This window comes from Stegodyphus dumicola, chromosome X2, assembly GCF_044657685.1.
Source record: "Stegodyphus dumicola isolate Sdum_Otavi_A_Nest chromosome X2, ASM4465768v1".
Taxonomy (NCBI): domain Eukaryota; kingdom Metazoa; phylum Arthropoda; class Arachnida; order Araneae; family Eresidae; genus Stegodyphus; species Stegodyphus dumicola.
In genome coordinates, this window is record NC_140781.1 from 103,790,523 (window position 1) to 103,808,660 (window position 18,138).

General features: G+C 36.0%; 1 protein-coding gene across 6 annotated transcripts in view; it reads right to left on the reverse strand.

The window, feature by feature from the left end:
• LOC118184685 (protein lifeguard 4-like) overlaps positions 1 to 18,138 on the reverse strand; it is a 73,870-nt gene that overhangs the window by 6,443 nt on the left and 49,289 nt on the right. For all 6 annotated transcript variants that reach the window (XM_035354395.2, XM_035354397.2, XM_035354396.2 and 3 more), the window contains exon 7: positions 647 to 692. In XM_035354395.2, the coding sequence (XP_035210286.1) occupies positions 647 to 692 (46 nt within the window). The remainder of the gene's footprint in view (positions 1 to 646; positions 693 to 18,138) is intronic.

The following is an 18,138-nucleotide window of genomic DNA, read 5'->3' on the forward strand; positions in this document are numbered from 1 at the left end:
CCTAGTATAGTAGTAACATCTACTGAGAAAAATAATAACTAAAATAGATTATTTTTAAAAGATTAGAAAATATCTAACGGAAACTGCTAACTGAGAAAATAAATATTAATTAGGTGGGACATATATTGACCCACCATGCCGCAAAGGGTTAACAAATCATTGGTTTAACATGCTATAATGCTTTATACTTCCCACAATAATAAGAAATATTACATTACATTCTTCATGCTTTGCTTGTTACCTTTGTTTATGAAGGCTCATTTTCTGCATTAACACAACGCCTATAAATGTTAGCTCTAAATTCAATGCCTTAATACTGGTTGACAATATTCATTTGTGGTACATATCAGTTTTAACATGTAGAATTTACTGAAACAGTGGAAGATTCAACCTCAAAATTATACTGATAGGGAACATCAGAGGCAATTTGACATGGATTTCTGCTCTTCAAAGAAGAAAAACTTATGAAAGGTGGACTCTTAAAAGAAATGCAATAAGTCTCTTATTACAATCAATATCAATCTCAGTCAATGTCAATCAATTTTGCTTAATATTACAACTTAAATTAGCATTCTTAATTACATAAATTCAGAGACTTTAAGAAAGTGTTTTCAAACAGAATAACTTTACAAGCAAAAATTATTACCTGAAGTGATCCAGCAGCTGGAAATATCAAGATTAAGCAAATGATGCTGTAAAATAAAAAAAATAATAATAATTCTTTCAAATCATCAGACCGAACCAAAAACTGCAAAAAAATTTCATACTGACAAAACAAATTTTCACATTAAACCTACATCCTCTTTTACATGTGTTCAAAAATCATTACCTGGATTTAAAGTTTACAGCCGTTGGTCAGAGACATATGCTTCCAGTTACAGAAACATTTTAAATGAGGCAAACATTCATGTTTGGACATTTTAAAATTGAAAAAAAAAATCAATTTTGTAAAAATTACAAAATCTAACCCTTTATATGTCTTCCTGATAACCATACTTTTATTCAGGAAAATATCATACTTGTTATAAAAAGTAAAATACAAAGAGTGACTTCTGTATAATATCTGTATGTACCTTCAAGATAAGTAATTTCAAACTTTATGTTTTACAAGTCATTTCCAATCTGCGTTGAGGGGAAGATTAATAAATGAATTAGATTAAACGGAGTTTGAGATTTTCCCTTTAAATACCATTCACTGACGTTCTTTTGTGATTTACTAAAGGACTATTGTGATTTTTGTAATTTATAATTTTATTACACACGATATGATGAAATACTCACACAAGAAATCTATCAAGTTTTCAATGCTAAAAATAAAATATTTAGTATTCGCATGAAGTTTTATAACTTAACAGTCATAATCTAATAATAATCCCTCCAAATCATTAAAACTAGAATTATTTTTAGCTTTAATTAATGCAATTAATGTTACTACCATAATTTTCAGAAGAAACACCGATGTGTTTACATGATCCAAATTTTAACTTTCAGCAGGTGTGGTGTTTCTCCTGATACAGTGTTTACATGCACTGTATCAGGAGAAACACCACACACACATAAATATTCTGTAAGATGTCATTGTAAATACCTTGGATCATCTTAGTTCTGCCCCCCCCCTCCACAGAAGACCACACAGTTGCTTTCTGCAAACTTTGTTGTGTTTATATTCTTTCCTTTGAATGGACCTATGTGCTTTATTCACACTAAACGAGATCTCGGAAAATTACATTCTTCCCTTGTTCAAATCAGCATTCACATTAGTTCAAATAACCTCTGTTCCCCGTCCCTTGCAGAGCGGCAGCTGGGGTTTTCAGTGCCCAAGGAGACTGAAGATTTTGCCCAAAAATGAAAGATTTCAATCTAAAATTTTGTAAACATCAGTTTTGTGCCCCCTAGATGCTGCCTCCAAGGACATATGTTCCTCTTCCCTCCTAGCTATGACACTGGTCCTTTGATGAATCTTCCGGGACCCATCATCTCTCTTCCCTTCTCCTTCTATTGTAACTCTGCTGTAGTTCTTTCCAAACATGGACACGATTCTGAGTTACAGTAATGAACACCAATGTATTTCTTTTTTTCTCCCCCTTCAGCACGAATCGATTGCTCTTGCCTTTCTGCCAGCTACAAATCTGTCACACACAATAAGCACTTGTTGGACAGTTTTTAACTAGAAAGGAAGCAGAATTTTTTTTTAAATGGCAGCCTAAATGGCCTAAAAGTTATACTGCTATGTTTAAGTTTAGAATAATTTCCTGTGTTGAACAACTGAAAATAGAGCAGCAGTTCAAGAAATTGAAGTGGATGTGCAATGCATTTGATACTGAAGAACTAAAAAAGAACTTGGAAAATATACCACAACAGAAACAAAACAAAAGAAGTACTATTTGATGGTCAGAGTCTGTTCAAGTCAAGAAGTGGTACTATTTGATGGACAACCTTACAAAGTGGATAAAGGAACAATGAGGAAACAGAATGGCAATTTTGACTATAAAAAATACTTACAAGCAAAAATTATGGTGCAACAAATGATAATAAATTGCTTCAAAGTAAGGGCCTTGCTGGTGTAGCAGATTTATAAAGAGAAAAAAAAATTCTGCATGTACCAGACAACAGTTACCAATAGACTGGGAGGATAAAAAAGGCATCATTTCTACAATATGTGAGAGATATTATTGATGAGAAAAAATTCTTCTATCACACATAATAAATATGGATGACACACCATTAGCTTTTAAATCTCCTGCAAACAGAACTGTTGATGAAGCTGGTGTAACATCTGTATCCGTGCTAACGACGGGGCATTAATGAACTTCATGTGAGCTTAGCTTGTGCTGCAAACAGTGGCAAGCTAAAGCTGGTAATCAGTTTGTAAAAGTAATATTTATTTCCCTATTCCAAAGGGATATTTCCAAAATAACATAATTATTTGTGCAAACGAGAATGGATGAATGCTCAAAACAATCATGCATGAGTGGCTACAAATAGTTTGGCTGCATCATAAGGGATCTTTTTTTTCAACAGAAAGTGAGTGAGTGGGGTTTTTGGTGCAAAACCAAAGATAATTATGACGCGCCAAACACAAGGTGAGATGATTAAAATTTATGAAATTAAAATACAATAAATAAAAACAAGTGGACAAATGTAACAAATCCAGAGGATGCAGTCATATAAAAACAAGGTAAAAGCAGACATTAAAATCCAAGACACAATCCTCAAAACAGATTACATTAAGTAATAAAAACCAGTCTCTTTTAAATAATAAAATAAATTACAATTGGCCTCTCTTCCGATTAAACAGTCGAGAGGTAAGTCACAGGTATTAAAATATTTCTGACGAAGATTGTTAAAACGGGGACACTCAATTAAAATATGACGGACAGATAAACAAACATTACAATTTAAACAAACAGGCTCATTCTCAGCTTTTAAAAGGTAGTTATGTGTCACTCTAGTGTGACCAATTCTGAGGCGAGTCAAAAGAACTTCCTCCTTACGATTTAAAGCAAAATCCCAGTGCTCGATTCTGGGCTTTACATTTCGCAACTTGTTGCTCAGCTGAACGTCCCAAATTTGCTGCCATTTTTTTTTTTTGGATCTTCCCCTTTATGACACAGCAGATGTCTCTAAAAGGAATAAGGCGACTGGACAGTTCAACAGCAGATTTTGCCGTGATGTCTGCAAGCTCGTTTCCCTTTATTCCCGTATGCCCGGGAACCCAACAGTACAGGATTTCATATCCTCGTATCTTTAAGTTTATATGAATTTTCAGAACATCCACCACAACAGGATTTTGAGTGTTGGGAAAAGCTTCCAAAGTTTTAAGGGCACTATACGAGTCTGTATAAACTATGAATTTTTTGTGGCAGAGCTTTGAGATGTACAGAAGACCATAATATATTGCAGTTAGTTCAGATGTTAGAACTGAGAAAGCATGGTGCAGGCATCTGCCCTCTATGTAATCTTCAACTACAAATGCCATCCCAACATGATCATTTGACTAGATCCATCTGTGTATATCGGATGATAACTGCTATATTTGTGCCTGTGCTCAGCAAAGAGTTGTCTGTAAACAATCTCGTTAGTGCTTGCCTTCCCGTGATGTTTGAAAACATCAAGAAGCTGAATCCGTGAATTTTCCCAAGGTGGAATTTCAAAATTCTGTACTGCTTTGGGGTGCATATCAGAGAGGGAAAGTTCCTCAATGACCGGGCGAACTCTTAAAGGAAAAGTAGGAACACAGGATGGACGTGTTTCAAATAATGTGTTACACTCATTATCAAGTAAGCACAGCTTATTGGGATGTTCAGGTTGGGATAAAATATTAAAATATTGCAAAAGGGACAATTGCTCACGCAGATAAAGTGATGGTTCGTTAGAGTCAACATATAGGCTCTGTACAGGAGAAGTTCTGAAAGCTCCTGAATTGTATGTATGTATGTATGTATGTATTTAATTATGGCAAAGCACACTAGGGCTATCTGCCTAGGGGGAGGGATGCCTTTCGTGGAGGACTTTCTAAGGGAAACTGGCTCGTATACACGTTACACATAAGGAAAACCATGAAAACGCCCATGCAGCCAGCCTGTTCGTGGGATTCGAACCTCGGACCGAACTACCAGTGTTCAGCGACTTTACCGCTCGGCCGCTGGTGGGCCTGAAAGCTCCTGAACAAATCCTCAAACCTTGATGGTGAACAGGATCCAGTTTTAACAAAACAGATGACCGAGCGGATCCATAAACAACTGAGCCATAGTCCAGTCTAGAGCGGATAAGCGCTCTGTAAATGCGAAGCATGGAGCAACGCTCTGCACCCCAGGAGGTGTTCGCCAATACTTTTAAAATATTTAGTGTTTTTAGACACTTCTTTCTCAGGTTTAAAACATGAGAAAGGAAAGTCAATTTTCGGTTGAACGTCACTCCTAAAAATTTTACTTCAGGCGCAACTGGAATAATTGTACCATTCAAATATAACTCAGGTTCAGGATGGAGACCACGCTTCCTACAAAAGTGCACGCACACAGTTTTCTGTTTCGAAAATGTAAATCCGTGTTTGTCTGACCATTCTTGGATCTTATTCAGAGCCATCTGCAGTTGCCTCTCTACATATCTCATGTCTGCCCCTCGACAGCTAATCTGCAGATCATCAACATATAGAGATCCCAAGATGGTGGGAGGAAGTTCTTTTAATACAGAGTTTATTTTTAAACTAAACAGGGTTACACTAAGCACACAGCCTTGAGGCACACCCTCTTCCTGTTCAAAAACATCTGACAAAACAGAGCCAATTCTTACTTGAAAAGTTCTAGGGTTCAAGAAATTCTGAATGAAAATTGGTAGGTTGCCGCGCAAGCCACTCTCGTGAAGATCGCGAAGTATACCGTATCTCCATGCCTTATCATAAGCTTTCTCAATGTCAAAAAATATTGAGACAAGGTGACTTCTTCTTACAAAAGCTTTTCGAATAGATGTCTCTAAGAGGAGCATAGTATCTACGGTAGTCCTCCCCTTTCGAAAACCACTTTGATAAGGTGATATAATATTATTTTTTTCCAAGAAGTAGACTAGGCAGCTGTTTACCATCTTTTCAAACAGTTTGCAGAGGCAACTCGTAAGGGCAATTAGCCGATAGTTGGAGGGATTCCTTGGATCTTTCCCTGGCTTAGCAATAGGAATGACAACAGCTCTCCTTCATGCACTGGGAAAGGCATGCTCCTTCCACACTCTATTGTAAAGAGTGAGAAGGACATTCAGTGACTTATAGGACAGATGCTTTAGCATTTCGTAATTCACGCCATCAAGACCCGGAGAAGACCTATGTGTCTGCAATAAAGCACTCCTTAATTCAAGCATAGTAAAGTCTCTATTGTAAGGCTCAGATTTGGAAGAGTTGAATGCGATGGGATTTATTTCAGAGTGCTGCTTCATAGAGAGAAATGCAGGTGTATAGTTTCTGCTGGAAGAAACGGCAGCAAATGTCTCACCAATAGTATTCGCAATTTCTTCTATGGAGCTAATCACTCGGCCATCTTTTTCCAAAAAGGAAAGCGAGTGGTCTTTATATATGCCGCATGCTTTTCGAACTCTTTCCCAAACCCGCTTACTAGGCATGGAGGATGTTATTGACGACACATATGAAATCCAGGAATCCCTCTGGCTCTGCCTTCTTACTTTTCGTACATTTGCTTTGGCTCTTTTAAAGGCTATGAGGTTTCGCAGAGTAGGATATCTACGAAAAATACCCCATGCTTTTTTCTGTTTTTTCAGTGCTTCATGACAGTCACGATTCCACCATGGTTTTGAATTTTTAGTAGTTTTCCTGATGTTCTAGGAATGGAGAGCATAGCTGCCTGAATAATAGTATTAGTAACAGCTTCAACAGCATCATCGATATGCCCATCTTCTACCATTTGATCTCTGAGCTCTGCAATGGAAGAGAAGAGTTCCCAGACTGCCCTGTCTAGTACAAACCGAGGGAGTCTCGTCATGGGATTTGCTCCTCTTCGTGCAAGAGACACAAAAATGGGATAATGATCACTGTTGTAAAGATCTTTTCCCACATTAAAAGTGCAAAAAGGCAACAGAGATGGTGAACAGATGGCAAGGTCGAGAGCATGGAATGTCTTTGAAGGCTCATGGAAGTAAGTATCCTGCCCATTATTCAGGAGACAAAGGCTATGATCTTCGATCATCTGCTCAATTTGTCTTCCTCGGCAATTTGTATCTTTACTACCCCAGAGCGGACTATGGCCATTAAAATCTTCTATTACGATGAAAGGCTCAGGCAGCTGCTCTAAAAGACCATTTAAATCTTGCTGATCAATATGCTCATTTGGAGGCAAATACAGAGAAACGACTGTAACAACAATATCAAAATTTGAGTAGCGACAACTTGGAGGGATGTCGTCAAAGAAAGCACATTTGAGGGATAATCCAGTGAGGTGAGGAGACCTACATCTCCACTGGCACGCTCACCTGCAATGTTATCTTTCCTGACAAAAGAAAACCTCCGAAGTTTTGCCTGTTGTTCTGGTTTTAGATTTGTTTCCTGTATTGCGAAGCATACAGGATGATAAGCATTAATTATGGCTTTGATGTCGAGCAAATTTCGGTGGAAACCGCGACAGTTCCATGAGACGAGGGTGGCCCTTATGACTGGTTTTTGTTCTTTCTGTGCTCTTGTTTGGTTTTTCGTGGAAGTAGATGCCTGGGAACTTCTAGACCCTCTTCTACTTCCATACTTTCTGAATCCGCAGATTCAGAAATCATATCGTCAAGAGAGCTATTGCTAGGACTTCTATTTTTATTAATTATTTTGTGACTTTCAGTTTTAGGTTTACTTTGAATGACTGTTTCTTTTTTTTTCTTTTTTTTTTTTTTTTTTGTATTAAGTGAGTTGCATTTTCCTTTTTCTTGGTGGATGTAGTCGGTTGGGTTTTATTTGGTACAGTCTGCATGCCTATTGATGTTTGGGTGGCAATGCTACGTGTTGTTTTAACTGCACCTGCATAAGATTTGTTTGATTAGAGCTGTGTGCTTTGAACTAGTTTTCTGGCTTCAGCATACGAGATGTTCCTGGTAACTTTTGCAGTCTGCACTTCTTTTTCGGATTTCCATTTTGGGCACAGGCGTGAAGATGCTGAGTGCTGACCCTTGCAATTTATACACAAAGGCGCAGCGGTACAATTTTCAGAATCGTGGCCAATCTGTGAGCATCGGGCGCATGTGAGGCTGCCACAAGTCATCTTAGAATGGCCGAAACGCTGGCACTGGAAACATCGCATAGGGTTAGGAATATAAGGTCTTACAGGAAGATTTAGATATCCGGCCTTAATATTCTTAGGCAGATCAGGCGTGTTGAAGGTAAGGATCCCGTGTTTTGTATCGATCAACTTACCTTCCTTTCACATCTTGATCCGCCTACCACCACAGACATTTTGGTCAGCTAACTCGGAGACGAACTCTTCTTCTGAAACACACAGAAGGTCGATCTCCGAGATCACACCTCTACAAAAATTAAGTGTTTTGTGCGCTGACACAGTTATAGATATTTCTCCAAATTTGGTTTGTCGGGAAAGAGAAGCAGACTGGGTGGCCGACATGGTATCAATAAGCAGGTCTCCTGACCGGAGACGCTTTATGTTCCTTGGCTCACCTATACATGAATGTATATATTTGTTTACGAGAAAAGGAGACATCTTTTGCAGTTCACCAGAAGGACTAGAGATAACAAGGAAGCGTGGACAATCAGTAGATTCTTTGGCATTTTCGTTGGTTCGGATCTTCTTGGTACTGGATTTGTCAATAATTTCAGTATCTTTGTCATTTGCATCTGTACGGATTTTCTTGTTAATAGATTTGTCAACAATTTCAATTTCTTTGTTCGTTTCATTTGACTCGGGTTTTTTGAGAATGAATAAAGAAGTCATGATTGAAAGAGAAAAAATTCGGGTCCGACGGCCCCGCCCACCACGGAGCTCTACAAGGGAACAGATTCCTGTGTTGGGGCTAGCCGGACCTATATGCAAACTGAAGCCCCACAGTCGGCTTTCCCGAAAGCAGGTACTCCCGAGAGCTTGACCCCAAGCCACTGACACAAGGACTAGTTACCAGCCGATTGACACCCGTGAGGACGACTAAGGTGCCTCCCGTTTAGCTGAAGCAGAGACCAAAGCAGTGTGTTGGGGACAGTACCTCACCCCTCAACTACCAGGACCCTCCTTTCCAGTGACACAGGTCTCCACGCACGGCAAACACTTGGGCAGTTTTCTTGCCACTCGAAAACTAGAGACAAGGGCTGCTCCAGTCTCTCGTGATGAGCCCCAAACTCCGTAGAGAGAAACCACGAGGGAGAAGAGAAGGGGAAAAGTTCCAGTTAAGAGGAGAGGAGACAGAAAAGAGGATAGATCACTGGGGCTCCAGAATCGTGACACCCGTCTCACCAAGATGATCCCCTGAAGGGCTAGGTAACCTCGGGATTGCCACACCCGTACTCACAAAAGTAAGCCCCCTGAGGGGTTTTCAACAGAAAGGATTATTGGTAATGGAATCCATGCATTCTCATTTACTTGACAGTGAAAACTAGATGCCAAAAATTGTCTATGACCTAAACAATAATTCCTGGTGGCTTGAAAAAAATCTTCCAACCATTAGATTTGTCCGTTAATAAATTCTTCAAAGATGAAATCTGAAAGCAGTGGCAGTGGCAGAGAAGGATTATCCACTTTTTTAAAAAGGGCTTAAATATGCAGAGCATCTTATGAAGAAATTGCAAAATTGGTAATAAGTGCATGGAAATTGGTTAGAACATCATCAATAATATCAGGACTCGAAGAAGATAAAATTGTATCTATAGATAAATTGACTGTAAAGCAAGATAATGAATGTGATGATCTACCAGACTTGGACTATGTATATCTTAATTTAGACAAGAATCTTTTTCATTCAGGTAGTGAATAATCAGATTTCGATGACTTCATATGATGTACAGTTTTCTGTTCCTATTTTTGTTACACGAGTAAAGTCTAAAATTTTCTTCAGTCATTCAATTTAATATCTCATTGTTGCAATATTTTTTACAGCATAGTATGAGTATTACGTAAATGGACATCTTTAGCAGGTAAATGTAAGTACATTCGTGACTTAAAATATATTTTCAACATTTCTCACCTATGATTTATTTTTGAGTTATGGTTTCATTTCACACCTTTTTATTAACTGATATGCTATATATTACTAGAGGTCAGAATTTTGCAACTGTGATGTTCACGTGATGCTCGCACAATTTAACTTTATGCGGCATTTCTGTGCAATTTAATTCTTTTTGTGCCATTTTCCTCCACCACAGTATTTACACTGATGCAGCCTTTCTGGAAATTACAGTAGTTGACTTTGTGCTGGTAATAAAGTCTGCCAGTGTTTTCCACAATATAAGTTCTATTAACATTCTGTGAATAAGATCTCCGTTTTGAAAAAAGTTACATTGATCAATAATAATCAATTTTCACAATAATGCACAGAAAAGCTCATCACTTATTGATAATGAAAACTTTTTCTCTTAACTGATATTTTAATTTTAATAAACAACAAATACTAACATGCTCTTCAATTTGTGCAAGATGTCTGAATACGATATGCAACTTTGAAATCAATTACCTCAGTCAATTTTTATTGCCCAGGAGTCACTTTTTTGTATTTTAATTCTTGTACAAATACTTTGCAACACATTTTCCTAAATATAAGTACAGGTATTTCTTATTTTACAACCTTTCAATTTACGAGAATTTTTCCAATAAATAAATACAGTCAAAAGTCGTTAATTCGGACACCCATAATCCGGAATGATCTATAATCCGGACCTCAAAGCTAAAAACTTTCTGCGCATGCGCCGCGTTGACGCATGCGCATAGGCGTTTAAGCGTGTGCGTAAGACCTTTACAACTGCTCATTTGCGTATGCACAAGCGCAGAATACGTTTTCACTGCACGTTTAATGTATAACGGACGGTATAAGCTAAAATTATATAATTGTCTATTTCAGTTAATGTTGATGATTGCGTTGTTCCTTAATCTTCGAATTGGATCCGGCTTATTATTTTTTGCAGGCTGTAAGAGCAATTTTATAAAAGTAAGCTTGAACTTTCGATTATGTCAAATAGAATTTTCGATGCTGGAGCTCCCAAAGGATCTACGAAAACGAAAGTATGTTTCGATGTCCAGCAAACAAAAAGTGGAATTGCTCAAAAAAAATGGATGAAGACATATCCTTTGTTTATCTAACCGTTCCGAAATCTGTTTATCAATTTCACGCTGCTCTGCGCGGGGGGGGGGGGGAACGTGGTGGTGCGCAATGAACTGGAAGTTGATGTGTCAACACTATCATTATCTTCAGTGCAGATGTTTTTATTTTATTCGGCTTATAATTCCTTATTAAATGTAGTATTTCATCTTGATGTACTTCGTTATGATTTAAATCAAATTCCTCGTCATTATAAATATCACGAATACAAATCAAATAGTTTTCTGGTTGCAATTTTCTAATTTCGGCTAAGCATAATGTATGCTTTACACATGCGCGCGTTCAAAGAAATGTTTAATAAAGTAAACAAATAAATATTAAGCTTTTTTTTGTAAATTTTGATACCCTTTAGATCATAATTGCTCATTATTTTATAAATTACAGTTTCATATTTTTAATTTTATAATTTCTGCATGCCATCTTACCAGATTTAAACTGATGATCTACAATCCGGAAAAATCGATAATCCGGAATCACCGAAGTCCCGACGAGTCCGGATTAAAGACTTTTGACTGTAAATATTTTATTATTATTTTTTTTTTTTTTTTTAAATTTTCGTACAACGAAATACAACAACAGTGAAACATTATGAAGTTATCCCATCAAGTGACACAAGAAACTTTCCTAAAAAACGAGTTGCTCCCAAGCTTTGGTTTAAACAGGAGGATTCTTAGATGAAACAGTCTGCTAGAAGCTATGTCTTGGCTATGTTCTCGGGAAATTTTGCGACTCTGGCGAAACTGTTACACTGTAAAATCTATGTCTCACATAGGTCTTTGCCAAAGAATTGATTTTCACATAAATCAACTGATTAGATATCCTCTAAGCCAAGATTCCTGGAAATGCTTCTTTCGACATGCTGTTGAGGGTTAATTGGGATTATGATATGGGAATTTGATCCTTAAACAGAATTAAATGGTGAATTTATGTTGTAAAGATCCAGTAACCCTTATCTTTGCCCTCAAAACTTTGTAAGCCTAAATATACTTCCCCATTGTTACCCACAGATTCCTACTGCTAGTATCTCATTGCAAGCTGTCTCATTTTCTCTACTTTTTCCCTTTTTCATTAGTATGTATAATATATATATATACGTGTAATAATATTAATAATTAAATATATATATGTATAATTATATATACATATATATATATGTATGTACGTAAAAAAAATGCGTAAATCAAAATTATAAATTAAACTAGCAACAGCCTCTTAATTTCTCCCTCTAATCTGAAAATAGTAATGCCTTTTCCAATGTAATGCAATTTCATAACTATGTTTTGGGAACAATTTTAGATTAATAATAACCCTAACGTTTTACAAAAGACTGAGTTTTTTACGATAAATTGTGTAATTTTTTTTTAGGTGCTATCAAGATCACCTATTTTTCAAAAGCTTTTCACATCTTGAACATGAAAAACATCTTAAATACAAGAACTTTTTTATCTTTCCAAGAACTTTAGGGACTTTTGACTTTTTCATTCATTTATATCATTTTATTTTCATGTCTCAAATTTGCACTTTTTATAAGTTTTTACATACTCTGATTTTGAAATTATATTTTTATACGTTTTTTTAATTTCCAGATTGCATAAATAATTTAATTCTAGCTTTAGGATTCATTATTGCATTAGTTGTTAGTTATTATTTTACTTGAAAAGTTTAAAACTGATATGATTTGCAGTACAGAAAATGGCATCTGTTAAACTCAGCTGCTTAACAAACTCAAATATGTTGGGAATGAAAGTGGTTTTAATAAGCAGTAGGTACTGTATACTAAGTATTGCTGGGCTTTGCTAACTCTCAGGCTTCCACCCTAATTTTGAAGGAAAACACCCTGGGTGACGGTGGTTAGATCTACCATTCCTCTTCCCCTATTAACAATCTCTGAAAAGGATTTTGGATCGTCATGTATTTTGAATGCCCAATTGCTACACAGACACTAAATGCTTACAAACATCCATGCCTTTTCCAGGATTCCAAACCAGGCCCTTTGATAGGGAAGACTGAAGTCAGCGATACTAACCACTATCTTGTTTGGGTGGTGCTGTGATTAAGCAGTATACCACTTTGGACTTGACAGAAAAAATTCTGAACTGCAAAATCAAATGGCCAGGAAACATCATTGAAAGTATATTCCTTTTTTAAATTTGTAATGCATTGTGCAACATAATCCAGTTAAAATCAAAGACTGACATCAGGCATGTCACTTTATTGTATCATTTAAAATGAAATTATGCTCTGTAACAAGACTTGGTGAACTTCAATGGAAACTGCCCAGTTAAAGAAACTTTTAAACCCTGACAATGTCTAAATTGTCATAAAATCCATCAGATCCCTGCATCATGCTCCATACACTGATCTAGTTCAGAAAGCTCTGAAATTACATTTTATAAAATATGAATCTTACATCAGAAAAACAGTGAATAATAAATCAACTATAGTTAATTATTTTGATCTCTCAACCTGTAGGGGCTCCCTTAATTTGAATAATTAATATCTGATAACACAGGGATTTTTATCTTTCCTGAACTCATTTTCTCTTGCATTTCCTCACCAGGATGCAAACTCACTGAAAGAGCATTTAAACAAGCGAAAAGAGAAAGTTAGAGCATGATTTTGCTAGCACAGTGCACGTTGCTATTCTGTCCTTCCCGCTGTCAATCATTAGTTGCTGCTATATTTTCTGGACATTTATTAAAGTTTATCACTGGTGTAGGTTGCTGAGTCAGCCTGTTAGTTCTAAGTACTCCAGCACGACTCTTTGTCATTTAAATTATTCTTAAATTCCCATTGCAAGTATTCAGTGATACTGTGAGCATGAAGTATGTGCATTTTTGTTAGAGTTTTAATCAAATAAAGGGCAATTTAAACCCTTTCCCTGTGTTCTAGTTCTTCACGCCTGTGCAAGTAGTCACCTGGCTTATTACTAAGAAAGTAACTTTGCATAATAGCTGAAAGAGTAAGATTTTATAAACCACTTTCTCAATTTTTTCAGTTGAAATTATCTTTTTTTAAAATTAAATACTTTGAAAAAATCAATTGATACATTAGATTTGGTCATTATTAACATTATCATATCTGTTTCTTTATCAAAAAATCTTTGAAGGGCTTCTTCTAATGTAAGATACCTCATTCTAGGCATTTTTAAAAAACCAGAACATGAACCAGAACATCGAAAGGAATGAGTGAAAAAGGAGATTGACTACCCATTTCCTGCTGATGTTGCGTTGGCGCAACACCTGTTTTCCCTTCCTTCCCAACACAAATATAAACATCCGACTGATGTAATGTTCTGATAAATGGTGACCTTGACTAAAAATAGATCACTCATAAAGATGGCGATTCTTTGGTTAAATATTTTCAGCAAAAATACCCGGTCGAAAATTTTGCTTAAAGTACGAGATTAATTATTATAAACAAAATGATTGTTAAAGGCAAATATTTTTTTACATAAATAATCATAATATTCCCTACACAAAATCATCTGCTGGTATAAAATATCTTAGGTAGTTATATTTATATACGCATTTATTTTGACCGTTGCGTCAACTCAACACCAGCGGCGAATGGGTTAAATGGTGAGGAACGAATCTGGAACAAATCTTGCGCTTGTCTAGGTTTTGCGTCAAAATTCGCCGAACTGTCTCTTTGTTCATGTTGAATTCATGGACAAAGAGAGTACTTGAATAGTCAATTGACGATGACATTTCATCATATCGCAAACTTTTCAATTGCTTCCGGCATGTGTATGGACTGCGGCCGACCTGTGTGTGGATCATCTTCGATGCTTTCGCGCCCATCCTGAAAGTGTTTAAACCATTCAAAAGTTCTTGAGCAGGATAATGCTTCCTCGCTGTAAACTTGTTTTAACATTTCGTAGGTTTCTGCAGCTGTCTTGCCCAATTTGAAGCAAAATTTAATGTTAATTCTTTGCTCCATTTTCCCTTCGACAATAGGAATTTAAGAGATATGTTTTAATGCGCCTTTTCACGAGAACCACTTACTTCAGAATAGCGTCAATTGCACTGTACATGTGCAAGAAAACGCTCTTCAATATGCAACCATTAGCACTATCTTCCGACTTTTCATTCTCCTACAGTTACGTCAGTCCTGGAAATTAATAGCCAGACCTGGTATTTAGGTCTGTAAAAATTATACATACTCTCTTAACATGAACGATATCCAAGCTGTTTTTTCTAGAGAAAGTCATATTTGTTGAATGTGATTCTGCCATACATGCAAGGTGTTAAGGACTTAACCCTCATGTTCAGCAAGGATCCAATGTATCTCGCTTTTGCATTATTTAAACACCATACAATTAATAAACTACAATGAATAAGGTTACAAAAAATAATCAATATATTCTTCTTTCTCAGAAAATGATAACTTTGAGACTTCTCTAAAGAAATCTTCATTAAAAGGAAATGAAATCCATTTGCCTTCCTTATTTCACATGGAAAAGTGATACCCAAGAGAATTTTCAAATACTTTACAGTGGATTATTACAATGAAGCTTTTGTTAAATTTTATACTAAATTAAAGCTCATTTTCTGAGAAGAAGTTCTAAAATGTCTCAAAATTTTTGGTCTTGTGCTTCTCATTACATAATTTCTGATTGACCATAGCATTAATTTAGTCAGACACTTTGAAACATTAGTTTAATCAAGCAACTTTGAAAACAGTTATGGAACTGTTCTATAATCCCAAATCGAGTTTATTTGTTTTTAAAAAAATACAGGATAATTATGCAAGTTCTTTGTGCAATTTCAAGCTTAACAGAACTATGCAATCTTCAAAAATTTCTTGGCACAGTCGCTAGCCATATCATAGATATTATCCAAAATTATTTCAGTTCTGTACAAAGATCTATTTTTAAACTATTTATCTGCTTACACATAAACAGCACTTTACATTTAACAACTTTAAAAAACAATCTAATTTATAACAAAATTCCATCCTGAAACTTGTTTGAATGCTGCAGATGTAAACAAAGAGAACTACTACCTCAATGACTTGATGATTCACTGAATACTGAAAACATGGTTGCCAATCATTTTTATGCAGTCAATACACAGTGCAGTCAGTCAATACAGTGTTAGGGTTATATTCAGTTTCATTCCATTAGCCATGGTTAAGAGACCTTACTTAAAAACTTAAAAAATTGTCCAAAATCACCGGACACTCCACCTTTCCATCTAATTGGAAGATAGTTTCTGAAAATTTACGTTGACGGAAAAGGTAACAAAGGTAGGAGTAGATGCGTTGTGTGTGCTAAAACCAAGGAAAAGCAAAAGCAAACAACGTATTTTGAGTGCGAAATATGCAATGTAGGACTATGTGTCGATCCTTGTTTTGAAATATTTCCCACACAGCAGAATTTTTAAATTGGAATTTAATTTCCTACTGGTAATTCTTGTTTATTCTTTTAATTTCATATTTGTAATTTTTTTTCATGTTTATAGTATTTATTTCTGTGTATGATTTTAGTATTTTGCCTGTTTAATTTATTTCTATTAATGTAATATTCCTTATATTAATACACATTAAAAACAAGTACATTAAATACGCAACTTCAAAAATTCAAACTGCTGATTTTTTACGATTTTTTTTTTTTTTTAAATTAGGCTTAACTTCTGAAAATGCGCAGGCCGGTGGCGACGACCCATTTCAGCGGGTACGGTCCCGTGACTGCGCTTCGTTCTCCCGGCACTGGTCCTTAACCCCTTCGTGCCGACTGTTCCGTCTATGTGCCAGCAATGAACACATTCACTTCCCGGCCGACACGCAGGCATGCCAGAGCGTTTTCCCGTTAAGCCCCGACTGTCACGTATTTGTGCCACTGTTCTGGAACATTTTAAAAACTATAATTTCTGCCACAAGATGGCACTGTATGTCCATATAGTTTCAGATACATGTACATTAGACCTTCTACTCGAAATGAGAGAAGCATGACTCACATACACGTGATTTTGATTATATAAACAAAAGGGGAAATAAATGTTTCCAAATGGCGTGATTTATGACGTCTCTTTAAATTCGAACGTGGTAGCTGTTTATTGTAAGTAGAGAAGTTTTATTTTCGCTAAAGCGTTGGGTATTTCGGTTTGCAGTTCAGTTTTTAGAAAATAATTACATCTTGTTAGACGTGAATTCTTTCTGTTTTTACCGTTGCAATGTCGAAGCGTCGAAAATGTTTAACAGAGCATGAAATAGCAGAAATGATGCAAAATATTTCAGATATTGATTCTGAAATTCTGATATTCTGATATTGATTCTGAAAGATTAACTGAAAGACATTTTCCAAAGCTATGTTCAGAAGAGACTGATAAGAAAATGAGACGACGATGCTTCGTTTGTTCACATTCCTGGAAAAATCCTCCAAAATGGCAAATGAGTTATTACAAGTGCAAGGAATGTAACATAGGACTGTGTGTAGATCCCTGTTTTCAAATTTTTCACACGAAAAGAGAATTTTAAATAATATATTTAGTTTTCAGATGTATAATGTTAAAAGTCATAAAATGGTAAGTAATGAAAATAAAATGTGTAAAATATGCATTTAAACAAGAAATAAGGTAATTAAAGCATATATAAAAATATCTATAAAGCATAAGCCGTTTAAATACTCTATGGAGCATTATTAAACAATGCGTAGATACTTCGGAAATTTTATGGATTTAGGCTTAATAGCAAAAAAGCCCCGGCTCTGAACAGACACTTGAGTAAGACACTGCCGGCCTCCGCGATAAGCGTGCGTTTCAGGTACCCGGCGCGAAGGGGTTCAGGGAAAACCCCATCCTGAAACTTGTTTGAATGCCGCAAATGTAAAGAAAGAGAACTACTACCTGACTTGATGATTCACTGAATACTGAAAACATGGTTGCCAATCATTTTTATGCAGTCAATACACAGTGAAAAAGCATATAAGGGAATGACAGCATGCAATACATAAAGAATCAAGTAACACGACAGGTATACAGGTTGGAAAAGTTCTAACTAATTGCATGTTTTTATACACATTTCAGTCAGTAATGGTCAAACTGAAAATTCTTGCATCTGCTTTCACTTTCATTCAAAAACAAATTTAAATTTCCTGAATATTTTGCTTTCTATGAACTTTTCTTAGTCCCTGCCATTACTGATAATTTTGTCCCATATTACTGACTAAGCCCTTGTTACTGCTCAGGGATAAACCTCAGGCTGGGAATCACAGTTCTGAATGAATACTTTTATGGTATGTAATGTGTTTCTAGAATTGAATATTTTTTTAAATTTTACAAACTATAAAATAAACTAACAGATTGATATGCATATGAAATAAAAGAAAATATGCATACAGGA